Source organism: Ctenopharyngodon idella, chromosome 3 (genome assembly GCF_019924925.1).
Source record: "Ctenopharyngodon idella isolate HZGC_01 chromosome 3, HZGC01, whole genome shotgun sequence".
NCBI classification, from domain to species: Eukaryota; Metazoa; Chordata; class Actinopteri; order Cypriniformes; family Xenocyprididae; genus Ctenopharyngodon; species Ctenopharyngodon idella.
Window position 1 is genome coordinate 54097740 of NC_067222.1, and position 14377 is coordinate 54112116.

The 14377-nt window shown below is 37.4% G+C and overlaps 1 protein-coding gene across 2 annotated transcripts in view; it reads left to right on the forward strand.

Moving 5' to 3' along the window:
- The window catches only part of LOC127508738 (NACHT, LRR and PYD domains-containing protein 12-like), a 68729-nt gene that overhangs the window by 34706 nt on the left and 19646 nt on the right, over positions 1-14377 (forward strand). For both annotated transcript variants that reach the window (XR_007928900.1, XM_051887057.1), the window contains exon 9: positions 12725-12874. Coding sequence is in view for 1 of the 2 variants with exons in the window: in XM_051887057.1 (XP_051743017.1) it covers positions 12725-12874 (150 nt within the window). In the remaining variant the exon portion in view is untranslated. The remainder of the gene's footprint in view (positions 1-12724; positions 12875-14377) is intronic.

The window sequence follows — 14377 nt, forward strand, 5'->3', positions numbered from 1 at the left end:
TTGTAATTCAGTCAACAATCTTCCATGATTGTTCTTTATTGTCAAGGTGAGACCCCTTGGCTGGTGTGCCGAAAATATTGGAAGGAATCATCTGACTAAATATTAATACAAAATATTAATATTTAAGACAATAAATAACTACATTTGTGGTACCCACGTGTGAGGCTAGTCCAAATCACTACACACAGCAAAGCACTTCTATACAGAAAGCATGAATGAGTGCAAGAAAACCTTACAACCTTTGTCTCCTCTCCACCAATAAGCTGGTGTGTGGTGGAAGTTCTGACACACTATGGCTGCCGTCACATCATCCAGGTGGTGCTGAACATTGGTGGTGGTTGAGGAGATTCCCCCTTCTGTGTAAAGTGCTTTGAGTGCTGCTAAAAGTGCTATGTAAATTTAACATTTAACAAATTATTAGGGGCCAAGCACCGAAGGTGCATAGGCACCAATTGAAATCATTAGTGTTCTTCTTCTTTTTATTATTCTTCTGCCACTGAAGTCTATGGCAGCCCATAGAACCGCTTGCAGGAAAATTGTGAAATTTGGCACACAGTTACAGAACAGTCTGAACTGTGACCACAGTAAATTTGGAGTCTCTAACTCAATCCCTCTAGCGCCACTAGCTATCCAAATTTGCACTCATGTTTGTTAATAACTTTTGAACTTTTGAATTTTCAGAAAAATCTACTTTTCGAACTCCTCCTAGGCCATTGCTCCAATTTTCATGAAAATTGAACCAGATCATCTTCAGACCATGCTGACAAAAAGTTATGGAATTCAGGTTTAGTTCTCAAACCGCTTTTGAAAAATGCACAAACGAATTTTACCTAGCGCTTGCGAAAATAGACATAAGGCTGTATCTCCACAACGCTTCATTGTGTTCAGACCAAACTTGGTACATGTCTTCACAAGCATGACCTGAGGCAACATGCAGCGTTTCGGAGCAGCGCTAACTACTGGTCCGGAGATACAAAAAATGGCTATTTTTGCTCATAACTTCCGATAGGTTTGTTCAAAAAATCATAAATGTGGTCTTCTTAGATTCGGGGCGTCATGCCGAGTCGAATGATATCCAATTTTCCCATATCGGCCATTTTGGCCGTCAGCCATTTGCTGTATTTTATGAACGTGTTAAGGTATCATTACGAAACTCGGTATGGGTCTTTGGCACCATGCCCTGACAGTAATAAAAAAGTTTCAGGGCAGCGCCACCTTGAGGTCAAAAGTTTGTTTCAAGTCGATATGTCAAACCGTTTTCGTGGTAGAAAACTGTACTTTTCTTGTCTATTACCACCCACTGCAACTTATACCAATGACGGAAATAAGCGCAGTTACAATAGCAAAATATGTGGGAGAGCGTTGCTATAGTGTGACAATATTGTATTGCAATAGGGAGCACATTAATGTTAATACTAAATCAAAACTAGTTAGCACAAATAATTTGTTATTGAAAGGGTTTAATGACAATATCTGATTATGGTTACACTTAAAATAATTACAAAATAGATGTATGAGATGATAAAATCATATACCATTAATTGTACCCAGCATGTATGTAAAAAGTTACCTGAGAGATAGAGAGGGCCAGAGAGTGCCCAAGAAGAGCCAAGAATCAAAGAGAGCCCAGAAAAAGAACAGAGAATAAAAGAGCCAGAGCAATAGTTACAATCTTCTTTTATCCCTTCCTTGACCATGTGACTGAAACCCAAATGTGAGACATTCAAACTGACCAATCAGAAGATTAAAACTTCCCCCACTGTACTAAAGGTGTGACAATTCGTAGACCCCCATTGTACATACATTTTGGCCTATAGGGCTTGATCACTGTCAACACCTTTGAGCCTTCCAAATGGCCCTTGTAGCAAGAGAGAGGGGGTTGAAACAGTAAAGCAAATGTCTTTGTTCATTTTAAAATATCTTTGGATATTTTCAACCTTACAAATCCCCTCTTGGCACCGTTGGCCACACTCATGGAGTCCAAAGGTGGCACAGTCCATGAAGACATGCTTTCTGTCATCTTCAGACTTCTCGTCCAGACTTGTTGCAATAGCAGTTGGTCAGTCTTCAGTCTTTGTTCTCCTTTCAGTCCTTTGAGAGATCTTCATCGAATGGTGTTGCACTGCTCATTGATATAGCAAATCACCCATTAAACAATTCACACCTCCACAAGAATCAGGCACTGATAATGGTAGAACTCAGTTGTCCCTCTTTTGAGACAGGATACAGGATTTGAACTTTGGCAGCAGGGATCCTGTGATTTAAAAGAACATATAGCACAACAAACAGCAAAAGCATACAAATGGCAATTGTCATTGGTCAGAGGTTTGATGTGGTCAGCTTAAATTTGTCTCTGGCAATAAGCCCTTAAAACGATGTACTTGATAAAGTGGTCAAGACGAGAATAAAAGAAGATCTTATAAGCTCTTACACAGTTTCTGGAAACACTGAAATAAATTGCATAATAACAAAACAACAATTGTTGGTTTTAAACCCCCCTTTATCATGAAGAGTATCAGCAAAATATTCAGCATAACCAGATACAGAAATTCAATTGGACTGATGTCCAAAAACATTGTTAAAATTCAAATGGACAAAATACAAAGAAACAAATCAAATAGGCTTCAGAAATGTTTCAAAGGCATTAATGATAATACAAATTTTGCTTAGGTAGAATGAGAAATACTAACATACATTTTTATATTTAATTTGGTGAGACAAATGATAACTAAGTGATTTAGTGAATCTAAAGAAAAAACAAAAACAGTAACTGGATGAAATTCACAGTTATAGTGCAGTCTAGACTTAAAGACTTAAAAAAAAAAACCATTATATGCATACATTTTGTGAGGCATATGTGGGTGTAGATTTGACTTTGTGTGTGAAGATCAAATCTACAGTGGGTACGGAAAGTATTCAGACCCCCTTAAATTTTTCACTCTTTGTTATATTGCAGCCATTTGCTAAAATCATTTAAGTTCATTTTTTTTACTCATTAATGTACACACAGCACCCCATATTGACAGAAAAACACAGAATTGGTGACATTTTTGCAGATTTATTAAAAAAAAAAAAAAAAAAACACTGAAATATCACATGGTCCTAAGTATTCAGACCCTTTGCTCAGTATTTAGTAGAAGCACCCTTTTGGTCTAATACAGTCATGAGTCTTTTTGGGAAAGATGCAACAAGTTTTTCACACCTGGATTTGGGGATCCTCTGCCATTCCTCCTTGCAGATCCTCTCCAGTTCTGTAAGGTTGGATGGTAAACGTTGGTGGACAGCCATTTTTAGGTCTCTCCAGAGATGCTCAATTGGGTTTAAGTCAGGGCTCTGGCTGGGCCATTCAAGAACAGTCACAGAGTTGTTGTGAAGCCACTCCTTCGTTATTTTAGCTGTGTGCTTAGGGTCATTGTCTTGTTGGAAGGTAAACCTTCGGCCCAGTCTGAGGTCCTGAGCACTCTGGAGAAGGTTTTCGTCCAGGAAATCCCTGTACTTGGCCGCATTCATCTTTCCCTCGATTGCAACCAGTCGTCCTGTCGCTGCAGCTGAAAAACACCCCCACAGCATGATGCTGCCACCACCATGCTTCACTGTTGGGACTGTATTGGACAGGTGATGAGCAGTGCCTGGTTTTCTCCACACATACAGCTTAAAATTAAGGCCAAAAAGTTCTATCTTGGTCTCATCAGACCAGAGAATCTTATTTCTCACCATCTTGGAGTCCTTCCATGTGGGCTTTCATGTGTCTTGCACTGAGGAGAGGCTTCCGCCGGGCCACTCTGCCATAAAGCCCCGACTGGTGGAGGGCTGCAGTGATGGTTGACTTTCTACAACTTTCTCCCATCTCCCGACTGCATCTCTGGAGCTCAGCCACAGTGATCTTTGGGTTCTTCTTTACCTCTCTCACCAAGGCTCTTCTCCCCCGATAGCTCAGTTTGGCCGGACGGCCAGCTCTAGGAAGGGTTCTGGTCGTCCCAAACGTCTTCCATTTAAGAATTATGGAGGCCACTGTGCTCTTAGGAACCTTAAGTGCAGCAGAAATTTTTTTGTAACCTTGGCCAGATCTGTGCCTTGCCACAATTCTGTCTCTGAGCTCTTCAGGCAGTTCCTTTGACCTCATGATTCTCATTTGCTCTGACGTGCACTGTGAGCTGTAAGGTCTTATATAGACAGGTGTGTGGCTTTCCTAATCAAGTCCAATCAGTATAATCAAACACAGCTGGACTCAAATGAAGGTGTAGAACCATCTCAAGGATGATCAGAAGAAATGGACAGCACCTGAGTTAAATATATGAGTGTCACAGCAAAGGGTCTGAATACTTAGGACCATGTGATATTTCAGTTTTTCTTTTTTAATAAATCTGCAAAAATGTCAACAATTCTGTGTTTTTCTGTCAATATGGGGTGCTGTGTGTACATTAATGAGGAAAAAAAATGAACTTAAATGATTTTAGCAAATGGCTGCAATATAACAAAGAGTGAAAAATTTAAGGGGGTCTGAATACTTTCCGTACCCACTGTATGTGGCTGCATTTAGCTGTGGTTATGTGTAAATTCAATCATGATCCAAAGAAATATGAGGAGGTTTAACAATTGTGATGCAAATTTGGTCCTGTTTTTGTAACAGGGAGCCAGCTTGAAAATGTGGGTATGAGGTGTGATCTGGCTCAAAACTTCTCCACACCAAAGTTTTTGTTAAGAAGCATGACAAAGTGTAAAGTTCAGAGTTGCTGAATCCTGTTGTGAGGAAAGCATTTTCATGGTTAATACAATTGTGAATCACATTGTAGCCACATGGCAATTCTGTGCTCCTGTACATGGTTTTATTCCAGTTATATGGAAAATAGCAGAGTTTTCCACTTAGGGGCAAACAAATTCAACATAGTCACACATGCAACTAGAAATTGCAATACAATTGCAGTACTACACTTATTGTTCCAATTAACACAAGATACATGGTCTAGAATGGATAACATCTACAACCTTTAACCTAAGTGTTTCATACAACACTTACAGTAAAGCAATCGTGTGTTTTAAAGAATAAACTCAGCTAGTCTATGTGTACATATAGTATCACAAACAACTTTAATGTGTGTTCTATGCGCACAATGTGTTTAGCACAATTACAAATTTGAAAATACAAACAGGATCATTGCCATTGGGCTGCTAATCCACTAGCAAGTGAAGTCAGTAGCTGGAGGCCTTGCATGAACAATGCAGTTAACTCACTTAGAGATTTATCTGCAATTGAGTGTTGATCTTTGCCCTTAGAATGTGGTTTTCATATTTTTCTGAAAATAAGGTGGAGGTCTACCCCTACCCAGTGACCAGCATTTTTCCTCTGTATGGCCTATTTTCTGACAGGAACTGCAAAACCTGTTCTTTTTGCCACAGGGTTGTTTGCTGTGTTCTCCTAGAGTTTGAGGATTTTCATGACTCTCTAATGCTTGTACACCATGCGTTCTGGTACATGACTCTGCGCTATTACGGTGCTGCATCACCTTAAAAACTGAAATAGGCACACTTTCTTGAGTAGTGGCATCTGAACAAAACATTCCAGATTCATTAGAGCAAGTCACCTCATCTAAGAAGTGAACATACTTTTCAGCCCCATCGCTGTTAAGCATTTTGGGAGACTTCTAAGCATTTAGCTTAGCCTTGAGATCTGCAATGGTCTTTTTGTGTTTTTTTACACTTTTCAGTCAGAGCTAACTGTTAGTTAGCTAGTAAATTATCTAGCTGTGTTTGAAGATCTTAAATCTTTAACTCTGACTTTTGTGTCTCTGCATTTTTAGAAAGCACTTCTTTACATTTAGCATCTATACTTGAAAATAGATGTGTGGTCACATCACGCAGCCGTGTACAACTTATGAAGTTTAAAGCCTCAATTATTTCACCATGTTTTGATTTCTTTTGGTGTTTGCCAATTATGTCCCACCATTTGAGCATTTCATCACCTAAACATTTAATCCCAATATATTGTTTCTTGAGTTTGCACAAGGTAGGCTCAACCTTTTTGCTCCATAAAGCAAACAATACATCACTCTTTTCAGAAATGTTCCCTTCCATCCCTGAGGAGATCTGAATATCATACCATTAAACAATGAAAACAGACTTACCCATTCCGTGTTGAGAACGTCAGCTTTAATCCATTCACAAGATCAACTGCGAAAAAATGTCCTCATTCTGATGACCGATCAAAGTAGATTTCAGAAAACTCACTGCAAGGGATCCCGGGTTTCGGCACCATCTGTAAGGGTGGACCTCCTACAGGGGTTCAGGCTGAGAGAGAGAGAGAGAGAGAGGGCCAGAGAGTGCCCAAGAAAAGCCAAGAATCAAAGAGAGCCCAGAAAAAGAGCAGAGAATAAAAGAGCCAGAGCAATAGTTACAATCTTCTTTTATCCCTTCCTTGACCATGTGACTGAAACCCAAATGTGAGACATTCAAACTGACCAGTCAGAAGATTAAAACTTCCCCCACTGTACTAAAGGTGTGACAATTCGTAGACCCCCAATGTACATACATTTTGGCCTATAGGGCTTGATCACTGTCAACACCTTTGAGCCTTCCAAATGGCCCTTGTAGCAAGTGAGAGGGGGTTGAAACATTAAAGCAAATGTCTTTGTTCATTTTAAAATATCTTTGGATATTTTCAACCTTACACTCTGACCATACCACATCAATTTGTTCACAGCGCCACCTATTGGTTGAAAGTGATAAATCATTAAATCATTATTATTGAAGGTATTTATGATTTTTCAGTCATTTTGCCTAAATGTCTTTAATTGCTCATTGTTGCATTAAGTCTGATGCTCCCAGCTGTGCTGGGATGACTTGTTGTGCCTTCTTTGTGCTTGGTCCCAACAATTGCTGCTTGCAGCTATATTTATTATTATTATTATTATTATTACGACCTTGCATGTTATGGAGTTACAAAGTCCTTGTGACGTGAAAACCCTTTTGTACAATAATAATAATAATAAAAAAAACTTGCTTTTATAAAACTGTAATCAGTCAAAATCTTTAGATAGCCTAATGTTCAAAGTAGCCTAAGTGGATTGTGTCACTCACCCCCCGGCACAACATTCAAATGCTCTGCCTACTCAAAGTTTAACTGTGGTCAAAGACAAGAGGGAACACAAAATAACACCAGAGAACCTTTACCAATCTTTATTTGAACACGCAGTTAGATACATCTGTGTTTTATTTCTGTTATTATTGTGAACATTACGTTGCTGCATTAGGGCTGTCGCGGTGAAGGAAGTTCCTTTGTAATTTTGAGTGGCTGAATAGCTCGACATGCAGTATTATCGCCAGGTCTTACGAAGTAATGAGGTCATATTCAGTAATTAAACTAACACTAAACAGTGTTGAAACAGGAAGTGAAGTAAACAGAAGAGAATGTCAAAATAAGGGTCTACATAACAGAACATAAACCTGACAATAAGCTTGTTGGACTATTGTTATATGTATAACAGTTAGTTCCGATTCTCGAATCTGACTTGACGATGGGCTTTCTGCTGATATTTCACCAGTTCTGCGCGTTCTAGACAGGCCGTCAGTCAGTGCAGTTACACTGTTAGGCCGCAAGGGAAGGTGAGTGAGTCTTTAAACCGTTCATTCATCTACAAAAATGCTGCTTCACTCAAAGAAAGATGTAATGAAACAAGCTATTGAAACCATTTTAACTTTGAGCGCCACTTTAAAAGGCTCAGCTGACCAGCAATGCATCGCAGGGGTAACGCTGAAGTTGATGTTTCACCTCATAGCAGTGTTAACGAAAACTATGAAGAAAAATGTTAGTTGACGACCTGTTTTTCCATGACTAAGACTAGATGATGAGAGACGACACTAATGTCATTTAATGATAACGTGACTAAAACAACACATGCAATATCGTTGATAAAAAAAGATGAGACTTAAATGTGGCTAAAAGACTAAAAACTTTACCAAAATCACTCTTTTGAAATCACTTTTTGTTTTTGTCGAATAAAGGAGACAAAACATTACAGACTGTTTTTACGAGGGTCCATGCTTACGGTTGACAGATTTCCAGAATTTAAACACCCTATCAGAGCTTTTCTGTTAAAAGAACAAATTTTACTTAATCCTTGCAATCTGGCAACCACGCACACAAGCTCTCTCTACACTGAGGAAGAAGTGCGGATGATCTGAAAACACAGACAAGTAAGCTGGAGTTCAGCGATCTTCATTTCAGATTTTATACTTAAATTAAAGTGTCATTCAGTTGGTCTATATTGCGCTGCTCGTTTGCTGACTAAATCTGCGACCAAAGTGTAGGCTGATATCCAGCAGTGGTTCTCAAACTGACGTACCCAAACAAAATGCTGAGTTTTGCCATACATTTTATTCTACTCGCGCTACATTAGTGCTGTTCTCCACAATATACCTTTGTAAAAGTGGGGATGTAGCACTTACTAACATGAAGAACAAATATAGGACACAGACTGCATAGAGATACTGAATGAATGAATGACTCGATGATTCACTCATAAAAACAGTGACTTACCGCCACCTACTGGTGGTTTTAATTTAATATTTAAAAGAATCACTTCGTTTTTATTTGTATTTATTGAAATTTTTTAAGCATTATTTATTTTATAAAGGTATTTATAAAGGTTAAAAAAAATGCACTGGAAAAATCGATTTAAGAGGGCAAATATTGTCCCTTAATTGAAAATGTGTAACTGCAGTAAGTGGATATGAGAGGGTGCACAGAATGATGTTAAATCCCTCAGGGGGTACGACACTCTAAAACATTTGAGAACCACTAAAAAGCTTAAATGAATTTGTCTAAAGAGAAAAATTATAATGACTATTTTGTCTACAGACTACATATAAAATAGCTATCAAAATTAATGTTGGTAACTGTAGCTTGACTAAAAGTAATGACTTAAACTTGACAAAAATGCAATGACTTTTCGTCAACTAAAACTAGACAAAAATATGAAAGACAAAAATGACTAAAATGTGACTAAGACTAAAGAGCATTTTCATCTGAAGATAAAGACTAAGACTAAATCAAAAATGGCTGCCAAAATTAACACTGCCTCATAGAGATCAATTTTATTGATTCAATGCATTTACCAGCACTGATGCCATTCATTGGAAATCCCCTTAAGAATTAAAAGGATGCTAAGACAGAGATTTCACTTTCCTTGGACATGACAACCTTTTTTAATGAATAGATATGACCCTGGACCACAAAACCAGTCATAAGGGTAATTTTTTTTTTTTATATATATATATATATATATATATATATATATATATATATATGAAAGCTAAATAAATATGCTTTCCATTGATGTATGGTTTGTTAGGACAATATTTGGCTGAGACACAACTATTTGAAATTCTGGAATCTAAGGGTGCAAAAAAATTAAAATATTGAGAAAATCACCTATAAAGCTGTTCAAATGAAGTCCTTAGGAATGCATATCCACTCACAAAAATACATTTTTGATATATTTACAGTAGGAAATTTACAAAAAATATCTTAATGGAACATGATCTTTACTTAATATCCTAATGATTTTTGGCATAAAAGAAAAATTGATAATTTTGACCCATACAATGTATTGTTGGCTATTGCTACAAATATACCCGTGTGACTTAGGAATGGTTTTGTGGTCCAGGGTCACATATATGACTCGGGCTGATGCAGGTAATTACACATGCTCAGATAATTTCTCTCACATTCACTGTCTGTTTAGGCTGGTTAAGTCAAAATCTATGGAGCCTCTCTACAAATCACCATGGTAACATAAACATCATGTTATCATTACTAACTTATTTAATATTCAGTACTCATACGCAAAGTGTAAATTGAGAAGGGCATAACCTTACGGAAAAAGATAACATGCAAATATTGCGGTTGTTGTGGTTCTTGCATTCTTCTGCAGTTGTCTTGTCAGTAGCACAGTTTTACGATATTGTGGTTATTGCGACAACCCTATGCTGTGGAATAAAAAACAAGGAAGAGGCACAGTTTACAACAAAAGATACGATAAACAACAATGAAGAGTAACAGAAATATGTGCTCAATTTGTTGTGCTCTTGGTCTTTTGTATCCATAATGTTAATAAAAGCACAGGCAAAGCAAATCATTTTATGAAATATGTAGAGAATATGAACAATTATGGGGCGCATGTCCTTTCTGCTTTATTACCAGATTGAAATAATCCATAATACAAGTGGTAATCTGAACAACAATTTCCATTCCATTCAAGTTCAAAATGCCACGGCCGCTGCAGAGCGAATATATGAATATTCATGTATACTCCACACGTTAGAACAGTTTCTCACAGGATCTGAATAATTCACAGTATGACGCATCCCATCAAAAACTAATTGAACCCATTATAATCTGGGGCACGTTAACGCACTGGCTTCCATAGGCGAAGGCCAGGGGCCTGCACTGAGGAGGGGCCTACTGGTTGCAAGAAAAAAAAAAAATCAAATAATTATTTGTATATATGGGAGTGTGCAGCAGTGACAACAGCATTAAACAAACTCGCACACCCGTATGTTTTCAGGACTTTCAACTGCATTTTCGGTAAAGCCCTGCCGTGTGAACGGTACCGGACTGGATAACTAGTTTTCTGTAACATCATTCAGTGCAAGAGAGCCGCCCTGCTGGAATCAAAATATTGTTTAAATTTGATATTTATTTTTTTTTAATTTTTTTTTTTTACAAATAACATAAATTATACATACTTTACTTTGAAACATGCAGTGCTGTTCCGCTTATAGAGCAGTTTGAAATCACAAATAGCCCACATTTATGCCAAGTGATTATTATGATCTACTGCTGATGAATAAAACATTTTATATAATTTATGTTATTTGTATCATGGAGCTGTAGCCTACCTGTAAACTTGCATTTTGGCTAGAAAAATGTTGATGGATTTTCTTTTCATATTACCTCTGTTTAATGCCTATAATAATGTTGTTCCATGATAGGTTGTCAGGTGTGCCATGGAAAATGATCAAATTCCAAAAAATATGTAAAAATAAATGCTATAAATGAGAATATATCATCGCTGTCAGACCGAAACCTCGAGTCTCTATATTGCAACATATTTGTTTTATAAAACTAATGCTATTTGTCATCCTTTACATCTCTATGTGGGGTTTCTACATTATTTGGCTGGAAGCTATAAAAAAAAAAAAAACTGGGGTAAGAGGGCTTACCGTAATGCTGTAGCCCAGGGGCCTTTGGTTATCTTAATCACCATTAACTACACTGGACACATTATACAGATGCCTATTCAGTTTCTGATATACTCCACACATTTGAGTCTGCTGACAACAGGACAAACAGTAGAGTAAAGGAAACAGCTTGTTTGTGTTTTTGTAGCCAGCATCAGGAGCAAGTGGATGTTTTTTTTTAATGCCGTCCCGGATTGTGTTAGATGATTATGTTTTTTCAGTGCATTTCACTGTAAATAAACTGTTATTAAAAGATGAAGCAGTAAACTGTATTGGGTCTGATGGCAGCTGCATCGCAAACCACAAATAAATAATTTCATAATGATCTGTCTGTAAATGACAGTTCCCGTCACTGCTACGCTGATGATACACACATTTACATAAGCATTACACCTGATTATTATTATTTCTGTTCTGAGTCTTTGCATCTTTGCTGACAGTCTCTCTGTGCCTTGCATTGAGCTCATTTCTGTCTTTCATTTGTTTTCTTTTTTGTCTCAATATCTCTGCACTGTCCTGTTTCCTTTTCTGCAAATACTCTGCTCTGTGTTTAGGTTCTCAATCTAACTGCACTGCCTGTAAAGTCACTGCTTCTCAGCTGCACTCAGTTTGGCCATACTTGACTAATATGGAATTAGATTTGTGCCAAATGTTTTGAACGTAACTTTTCAATAAATTAATAAAAATATGAATTAAAAAATTATGAAAAAACTCTTTGAAATTGGAAAAAAATAATTCACTGTGCCATTCTGAAACAAATCTCTCGTGTGGGCGGGGTTTTGATTGACAGTGAGTTTTTAATTGACCTGAAAGTGAAGATTTCATTGTTGTGTTTTCAAGTGTGTGTGTGTGTGAGAATCTGAAAGTGGCTTCCTATTTTATTTTAGCAACAAAGTTAGAAATTTTGTCTTTAAATGTCATTTTTATATTCTTTCTTTCACTACTTTGTAAACATTATGGGCCCTATCATATACTCATGGCACGACGCAAGTGTTTTTTGATAGTTTCAGCCTGACGCAGTTATTATTTTTACATCCTGCGCCACGTTGTTTAAATAGCAAATGCATCTGTGCCCATTTGTGCACCCATGGGTGTCCTGGTCTGAAAACGAGGTGTGTTCAGGCGCATTGTTGGCACGTTACCATTTTGAGGAACTGAAAACAACTGCACCATTGACCAACTGAAAACTGGTTTAAAGTCAATGGTGCAGTATTGTTTTTGGTATTTAAAGAGCGCGTTAGTAATATGTGCTTATATGCAGGTGCACAACATGCGTACACTCTGCTTATTACACACACAGCAGCACACAAACATGCCAAATATTACAAATAAAAAGATTACAATGTAAAAGATTATTATTGTGTGCATAAAGATAAAAATGCTTTGGTGGAATCCGGCTTGTCCTGGTCTGCTCCCAAATGACTGTGTGTTACTGATGTCTGACTGCCAAACTAATGTGATGTGGATTGTTGTTGTGTGTTTGTAGGTTGTCTGGCTGTATGGTGACAGAGGAAGGCTTTCGTTATGTGTCTTCAGCTTTGAGTTCAAACCCCACAAACCTGAGAGAGCTGGATCTGAGCTACAATCACCCCGGAGATACAGTCAACCATCCAATCCACAGACAGCTCAAACTCAAGTATGTTAAACTTCTACTATGTTCTAGTGCACTTCTACAACTTAAATTTAATTAACATAGTAGTAATAAGTAATACATAATAGTAAGTAATATAATACAGAAAAAATAAATTAGAGAATTGCATAGCTGTAAAGTAGCACATTAAAATCCTCAGTGTTAAATTTTCACTTGCTTTATGTCTAAATGAGTCCAATCTACAAAGAGTAAAAAAGTAACACTAAAACATTGTTGAAGCTAATAAGATAATTAAATGTTTAAGTGATGATTGAGCATTAGTGATGAACTCGTGCTGTTCAATGTAGATTCAATGTAGAAACGATGTTTCACATCGAAACAATGTTGATCTCCGACCAACATCGATCCAACATCTTTTTACTCATCAAAGGCTACGTTCAAAATTCAAGTCAAATTTTTTTGCATGTCCGATTGAAATCCGATCAGACAGTGTGAATGGCAAAAGATCACATGAAATGCAATTTTTGCAAATCTGTTTCAAGCTACATTCATATGTTGTTTGAAATCCTATTCAGATTCCAATCGGATACACAAATAATCAGAATTGGACTGACAGTGTGAACGTCAAGTCAAGTCATCTTCATTTATATAGCGCTTTTCACAATATATATTGTTTTAAAGCAGCTTCACAGTGACAATAGGAAAATTCTTATCGAGCTAAAGTTGGATTTGGATTGAATCACTTCTGTTGTAATAATGGTTAATTATTACTTTAGGGGCTGCTTAAATGACACCTTTCCTAATGAAAACCGAATACCTTTAATGCATTCTTGCCGTTCATTTACGTGTTTAGTCTATAGGTTTGCATGTTTGAGTGTGTATGTGTGCAGAAGCTTGGTCTTTTTAAAAAAGATATATTTGCCAAATTAATTTACTGGTCCGCATAATACAGAAAAATTTGTTGTGTCCGCGTATCTATGCAAACTGGAATAATTTTGAAAACGTTTTATCTATACATAGGGAAAGGAAAGGGAAATGGGCCTTCGCAGGGGATAGTTTAGTTGAAACGTCAGGGCTGCGTTATCATCATGTCTAGATGCAGGTCCTTCGTCTCATTTGGATGTAGCCAAAGTCATGCTGAATCAACACTTAGCTTGATATCTTATGTTCATCCACTGTAGAGCCAGCGGTAATGTCAGAAGAGCTGGCTGAGATCAGGCTGTTCTCGGCAGGTTCGTGAGTGCTGAACGGCCGCTGGAGCTCACATATCCCAAAACATCTGATCAAATGTGCAAATAGATGCTATCATTATAAATAAACTGCAGATTTGAGGTTTAAACAACAACATTCTCACTTGAAAGAGTCGTAACTACATTCCGTGACACAACAACAGTAGTGTTTGTAAAATTATAATGGGTTTTCTCCTCCTCTGTGAGAAATGCTGCCTGTCTAGAACACACAGACACAAACGGAGTGATATAAAACAGTGAACAGACCCAGTGCTGATACTGGTGAAATATCATACTCCTGGAAGACTCTCAGCCAATC